Source organism: Cebus imitator, unplaced genomic scaffold, assembly GCF_001604975.1.
Source record: "Cebus imitator isolate Cc_AM_T3 unplaced genomic scaffold, Cebus_imitator-1.0 Scaffold17, whole genome shotgun sequence".
Lineage (NCBI taxonomy): Eukaryota > Metazoa > Chordata > Mammalia > Primates > Cebidae > Cebus > Cebus imitator.
Window position 1 is genome coordinate 3202463 of NW_016107332.1, and position 7758 is coordinate 3210220.

Sequence of the window (7758 nt, forward strand, 5' to 3'; positions counted from 1 at the left end):
TTTTTTTTTTGAGATGGAGTCTCACTCTGTCGCCCAGGCTGGAGTGCAGTGGCACAATCTCAGCTCACTGCAACCTCCGCCTCCTGGATTTAGGTGATTCCTGGCCTCAGCCTTCAGAGTAGTCAGGATTATAGGCACCCACCACCACGCCTGGCTAATTTTTGTATTTTTAGTAGAGATGGGGTTTTGGCCAGGCTGGTCTCTAATTACTGACCTCAAGTGATCTGCTTGCCTTGGCCTCCCAAAATGCTGGGATTACAGGCATGAGCCAATGTGCCCGGAAGGGAAACAGTTTTAATGACAAAAGCATTGCTACTTATAGAAAACTGTTCTTAGTTGACTAACCTTATAGAAATTTTATAGTGAAGAAAGAATGAAAATTAGAAATAGGATAATCAGTGAGGAGCAGTGGCTCACTCATGTAGTTCCAACTACTCAAGACTAAGGTAGAAGTATTTGGTTGGGGTGGGCAGGGGAGAAAAAGGAAAATTATTTGTTTCTGGAATTTAACTTTAGAATTAAAGTACATAGGAAAAAGGGAGGAGGAAAACAGAGACATTAGAGAAATATGGGTGGTTAGTACAGATTCTCTGTCTCTCATTTTGCTAGATTTTCTTTATGGCTCTGTTGTGCCATGTGAAACAATGTTTAAGTCTGTCTTGTCAGACTCTTGTACTTTTAGGCAAATTCCTATTTGGGTTGTAACATATTATTTACTTATAATTTTAATGACAAGAAAACCAGGTTCAAAGAAAGGATTGATTCTTGGAAGTGTTGAGCAAAGAGAAAAGAAGTTATTTTGAAATAGTAAGTGGTCTTACATAATGACTTAGGACAATAGTCCACGAACCATGGACTTCTGGCCAAATCTGGCCCACTGCCTGTTTATAATAAAGTTTTATTGGAATACAGCCATGCCCATTCTTTTATGTTATTTTCTATGACTGTTTTTGCACTACAGTGATACAGTTTAGTAGTTGCAAAAGAGATCATGTAGCTCTCAAAGCTTTAAAATATTGACGGTCTGATTCTCCACAGAAAAACTTTGCTGACCCCTGACATAGGTGTGTAGGAAGTATTTTTGATTTCATATTTTATGTGGGAGGTTATTTTATAAAAGTCAAGAAATTATCTTTGGAATAAGAGTAAAAATGAATGTTCTACCTGAATTAAAAAATACAACATCATTCTATTCTGTAATCACAATTCTTTTTATGTTCTGGGTCTAGTACATGTGTCAGAAAAGTTTGGATAAAGGGGACAAAGATATACTAAAACGTTTTCTGGGTTATCAATCACACTTCTGTGAACATCAAAAAGCCAAAATATTTAGAAATAGACTGTTAAGAGAGCAACCATTCCCACCTTTTTTTTTTTTTTTTTTTTTTTTTTTTTTTTTTTTTTTTTTTTTTTTTTTTTTTTTTTTTTTTTTTTTTTTTTTTTTTTTTTTTTTTTTTTNTGAATATAATTGGAAGCATAGCATATGTACTCATGTCTGGATTCTTTTGCTCAACATTATGCTTATTGTGTGATTGTAATTCACTTGTTTTCATTGTTATGTGGTACTCAATCATGTGAATAGACCAGTTTGTTTATTTGTTCTATTGTTGATGGGCATTGGTGTAACTTTCCAGTGTGGGGCTATTATGAATGATGCTATTGTCAACATTTCTGTCCCTGTCTTTTAGTGAGTGTATATAGGAATGGAATTGCTGGGCCATTGGGTATTCATTTTTCAATTTTAGCAGTTAAAACTAGACAGTTTGCCAAAGTGATGTTCTGATTTATACCTCATTAGCAGTGTGTGTGAGTTCAGTTGCTTCACATTCTTGTCAACACTTGGAATTTTGACTTTTTTAATATTAAATAGTCATCTTCCTTCATTTTGTGAGGAAATAGAAACTCAAATAAGTGAATCACCTGTCCAGTACCAGGCTTGGTTCTAAGAATGCAAAAGACCTTGCAATTCAGAAGTAAGCACTTTTTTCTTTTTAACTGGAAAAGACTTGCACAGTCCGATTTGATCTATGGATCTTTTCAAGGAAGATTACGAGTAGCTATTTATTTTTGTCTGATCTGAATTTAAAATAGTTTTTTGGACACTACTGTTTTAGGGTCGGTGAACAGTAATGATTTAGGTATACAGCTAGGACCTACATTTAAATTCTTACCTATTTACTAAAAAAAAGATTATAAATTTAAACCTAAGATTAACACTATCAGACTTTTTTAAAAGAAGCCTTTTTGTTTGTTTGTTTGTTTGTTTGAGATGGAGTCTTGCTCTGTCGCCCAGGCTGGAGTGCAGTGGCGTGATCTCGGCTTACTGCATCCTCCAGGTTCAAGTGATTCTCCTGCCTCACCTGAGTAGCTGGGACTACAGGCGCGTGCCACCACGCCCAGCTAATTTTTTGTAGTTTTAGTAGAGACAAGGTTTCACTGTGTTAGCCAGGATTGTCTCCAACTCCTGACCTCGTGATCTGCCTGCCTCAGCCTCCTAAACTCTTGGGATTACAGGCATGAGCCACCGTGCCCAGACCATTTATTTTTGAAGTTCTGTGTAGGGTAATAATATCCCATCTTAGCTTTACACTGTCTTCTATAATAAAGTTGAAATGCCTTTAAATGTTATACTTAATGTAGTGCAATGAAAGGGCTTTGTGTAAGGGCTTTTCTTTGTATTAATTAATTTGAGATGACTTTTATTAAGTAGTGGGGAACCCTAACGGTTGTTTTTTGTTTTGTTTTGTTTTGTTTTGTTTTTTTCATTTAAAATTTATTTATTCACCTAATACACTTAAACAGTTGGGTTTTGAAGGAAAAAAAAACTTAAAATTTGTTTTTTAGGGTTGAAAACCAGGAAAAAGGCTGATGTTTAAAAACAAAAATAAAAATTACAAAAATATTTTCAGTGAATATATGCAAAACCAGATATAGATACTGTATGGCTTTTTTAAATTACAAATTTAGTGAGATCAATTAGGGAAAATGCAGATAAACAAAAGGAAAAAACATTAATAAATATTAACCATAATTCTACCAAGCTGTAAACAGCAATAGTTGGGATCTGTCCTTCCAGGTTTCTTTCAACACACCTGTAATCCTAGCAATTTGAGAGACCAAGACGGCAGATCACAAGGTCAAGAGATTGGAACCATCCTGGTCAACATGGTGAAACCCCGTCTCTACTAAAAATACAGAAATTAGCTGGGCATGGTGGGGCTTTCCTGTAGTCCCAGCTACTCAGGAGGCTGAGGAAGGAGAATTGCTTGAACCTGAGAAGCAGAGGTTGCAGTGAGCCAAGATCGTGCCACTGCACTGCTGCCTGGTGACAGAGTGAGACTCTGTCTCAAAAAAAAAAAAAAATGAATGTCTCTTTGGAAAATTTTTAAATTTATTTAACAGTATAAGAAGAAACCTTTATTATTTTTATATATCTTTCATCGTTTTGGTACTTGTATATTTTATAATGAGTCTCCCATTTATGGGGCATAACTCAGTGTCAAAATCAGCATCCTTTTAAGCTTGGTGTGCTTCTGTGATCCCAGTTAAGACAGGAGAATCACTGGAGCTGAGGAGTTTGAGACCAACCTTGAACAACATTGTAAGAACCTGTGACAAAAGAAAACAAATCCTTGCATGTGTACACATGCACACATGTAAACATATACCCACATGCACACACACTTTATTATATACATACAGTTATGTGCTGCATAATGACATTTTAGTTAATGACAGACCACATGCATGACGGTGGTCCCATAAGATTATAATGGAGCTGGAAAATCCCTGTCACCTATAGACTTTGTAGCTGTGGTAATGTTGTAGCACAGTGCATTACTCTTGTGTTTGTGGTGATGCTCTTGTAAACAAACCTGCACCTCCAGTCATATAAAAGTGTAGCACATACAGTTATACACAGTACATAATACTTGATAATGAAAATAAATGACTACTGATTTATGTATTTATACTGTAATTTTTATCATTATTTTAGAGTGTACTCCTACTTATGAAAAATAAAAGTGAACTGTAAAACAACCTCACATAGGTCCTCCAGGAAGTATCCAGAAGAAGGCATTGTTATCACAGGAGATAATAGCTCCTTACATGTTATTGCACCTTAAGACCTTCCAGTGGGACAAGATGTGGAGGTGGAAGACAGTGATATTGATGATCTTGATCCTGTGTAGGACTAAGCAAATATTTGTGTTTGTGTGTATTCATTTTCAGCAAAAAGTTTTAAAATACAAAATATTTAAAATAGAAAAAAGCTTATAGAATAAAGCCATAAAAGGAAGAAATTTTTTTTGTACAGCTGTACAATGTGTGTTTTACACTGTTTTTGTAAAAGTCAAAAAGTTACTTAGATTGGTGCAAAAGTAATTGCAGTTCTTGCCATTGAAAGTTGTGACAGGTCAGGCACAGTGGCTCATGCCTGTAATTCCAGCACTTTGGGAGGCCAAGGTGGGCAGATCACCTGAGGTCAGGAGTTCTACCAGCCTGGCCAACATGGTGAAACCCCGTCTCTACTAAAAATACAAAAATTAGCTGGGCGTGGTGGTGGGTGCCTGTAATCCCAGCTAGTCAAGAGGCTGAGGCAGGAGAATCTCTTGAACCCAGGAGCCGGAGGTGGCAGTGAGCCAAAATCGCACCATTGCACACCAACCTGGGCAACAAGAGCAAGACTCCGTCTTAAAAAATAATAACAAAACCCGCAATTACTTTTGCACCAACCTATAAAGAAATTAGTTTATAAAGTAAAGAAGTTACAGTAAACTAATGTATTGCGGAAGAAAGAAAAACTTTTTTCCCTCAGAGTCTCATTCTGTTGCCCAGATTGGAGCACAGTGGCACAATCTTGACTCTCACTGCAACTTCCACCTCCCAAGTTCAAGTGATTCTTGTGCCTTGGCCTCTGAAGTGGCTGGGAGATCACAGGCGCCTGCCGCCATCACACCCAGCTAATTTCTGAATTTTTAGTAGAGACAGGGTTTCACCATGTTGTCCAGGCTGGTCTCAAATTCCTGACCTCAAGTGATCCACCTGCCTAGGTCTCCCAAAGTGCTGGAATTACAGACATGAGCCACTATGTCTGGCCAAAAACTGTATTTTTATAGGTTTGATAGAGCCTAAATGTGCAGAGTTTATAAAGTCTACAGCATATTAGTGTTCTGGGCCTTCACCTTCACTCAACGCTCACTCACTGACTCACCCAGAGCAACTTCCAGTCCTTTAAGCTCCATTCATACCAAATGCCCTATGGAAGTATACCATTTTGTATCTCTTTTGCTATATTGTTCTTGTATTTTTTTTATGTTTAGATATACAAATATCATTGTATGCAGTTGCCTACAATATTCAACAGTAACATGATGCATGATTTGTTAGCCTAGGACCAACAGGCTATATATCATATAGCCCAGGTGTACACTCTTTGATATTTGCACAAGGATGAAATCACCTAACGACGTGTTTCTCAGTACATGTCCTCGTCATTAAGCAACGTGACTACACACACACATTTATGCATTTGTATTACTATTTCCTTAAATGAAATTTCTACAAGTGGAATTACAGAATCAAAGCATTTCTTCCTTTCTTTCTTTTTGTTTTTTTTTTTTTGTTTTTTTTTTTGAGATGGAGTGTCTGTTGCCCAAGCTGGAGTGCAGTGGTGGGCAACCTCTGCCTCCCAGGTTCAAGTGATTCTCCTGTCTTAGCCTCCCAAGTAACTGAGATTACAGGTGCATGGCACCATGTCTGACTTAATTTTGGTGTTTTTAATAGAGAAGGGGTTTCACCATATTGACCAGGCTGGTCTCGAACTCCTGACCTCAAACGATCCACCTGCCTTGGCCTCCCAAAGTACTGGGATTACAGGCATGAGCCACCATGTCTGGCCATCATTTAATTATTTAAGACTTTAGAATTTCTCTGTACTCAATAGAAGGTTATTTCTACTCTGTGGCAGAACTATTTTAGGCACTGAGAGTACGAGAGGAGGCTCAGTGAAAAAACAGAGTTCCTGTTCTTAAGAAGGTTGGTAGGAAGTCAGCATTAATAAGACAATAAATAGTAAAAATATAAAGAGCTAATTTCAAGTAGTTGCAAGTGCTATGAAGTAAGACGATTTGAAGTAATTTCCGGGGTGGAAATGTGGTGTAGGAGGTCAGACAAGCAGTCTTCATTGTAGAAATTATGTTTGAGTTAACATTTGGAAGAAGAAAAAGCATGGAAGGATCTGTGGTTAAAGTATTTCAGGCTGAGTAAACTGATAATGCAAAGACTTAAGGCAGGAACAAGTTTGACGTGTTTGAGGAATGAAGTCCCAGTGTTGCAGTAATTCAGCATGGGAAGAGTAATAGGGATGCGATCAGAGAGCTAAAGGATCACAGTCAGAAGCTTAGATTTTACCCGAAGTACAAAATAGAGGTATCAGAGATTTTATGTAATAAAATGACATCTAATTTACATATTTAGAAAATCATTTGGCTGCTATGTGAGGAATGGATTAGAGATGGGAGTCTTTGAAAAGACAAGATGGAAGCAGGGAGACAAATTGAAGTTTTGCCCTAATTTAGGAAATTGCTTCTACTTTAATATATGTATTTTCCATCTTTACCTGTTGCAAGTATGGAAGTAATAACAACACTAGCGATAAGCACTTTTATCATCCAGATAATGGTTTTTAGATATCATCTCTACTTAAAAGGAGCCAAGATTCCTTTTTAGACAAACAGTTCTAGGTTTGAAGAAAAAGAATATAAAATATTGTGTAAGAAAGCAAGGAAGCTAACAAAGACTAGTTAGGTTCATATAAAAGGACACTGGGGCCATCTTGAAAGGGCTTTCACTGGCCAAAGATTGGGTAGTTTGAACATCATAAGAATAATGACTGTAATTCATTACATCAATTTGAGTTAACAAAAAGCCATGAATTCCTGATAATACTAAAAATATAGTAAATAGAAAAAAATAAGGCAAAACCTATTGAACACCATTGTACATTTCTATGGCACCAACTCATTGTGAAAGTTGATAATTGGCGGGGGTGGGGGGACCTTGAGAACAATGGGGTATTTATCCTCTTTTTCTAGTGTAAACTGTATTTGGGGAAACCAAATTGCTAATGTCGAAAAGGATTGTTGCTGAAATTTCATTGCGAGGGTTAACCTTGCTAATAAGATTCAAATTTATTCAGTACTTTCGCTTTGAGTTTTTTTCAAGTGTGCTTTAGATTGACTGCATGTAAAGTCATTCTATTACCAAGCCAGATTTAAATTTTCTTACCTTTTTGCTTTTTCTGTATGTTGAGATATGTAGTATATAAGAAAATGTATTTATGTTTTATTGTTCTTTTGTATTGTTTTGAATTGCTCTTTCAGCACTATCCTGGTGTGAACCAGCTGTCCTCCAGTCTAGGAGGATTGAGTCTTCAGAGTTCTCCACAACCAGAAAGCCTGAGACCTGTAAACCTCACTCAGGAGAGGAATGTTTTACCCATGACTCCTGTTTGGGCTCCTGTACCTAACTTGAATGCAGATCTCAAAAAATTGAACTGTAGCCCAGAGTAGGTATTTATTTGTTTTTTAATCTTCCTTAGGTGATGAAAACATTGTATGACTTTCAAAAATGGTGAAAGTGGTATGCTATTTCTTTGGTTGGAAGTTTTGTTAATGTTGACTTTTCCGTTTTAGTTTGTATAGAAGTTTTAGATGTAAAATTTTATTTCGGTCATCTGGTTTTGTTCCCATCTCA

The 7758-nt window shown here is 36.8% G+C and overlaps 1 protein-coding gene across 4 annotated transcripts in view; it reads left to right on the plus strand.

Moving 5' to 3' along the window:
- SEC24B (SEC24 homolog B, COPII coat complex component) overlaps positions 1–7758 on the plus strand; it is a 113718-nt gene that overhangs the window by 64580 nt on the left and 41380 nt on the right. For all 4 annotated transcript variants that reach the window (XR_005197065.1, XR_005197068.1, XR_005197067.1 and 1 more), the window contains one exon: positions 7386–7570. Coding sequence is in view for 1 of the 4 variants with exons in the window: in XM_017509375.2 (XP_017364864.2) it covers positions 7386–7570 (185 nt within the window). In the remaining 3 variants the exon portion in view is untranslated. The remainder of the gene's footprint in view (positions 1–7385; positions 7571–7758) is intronic.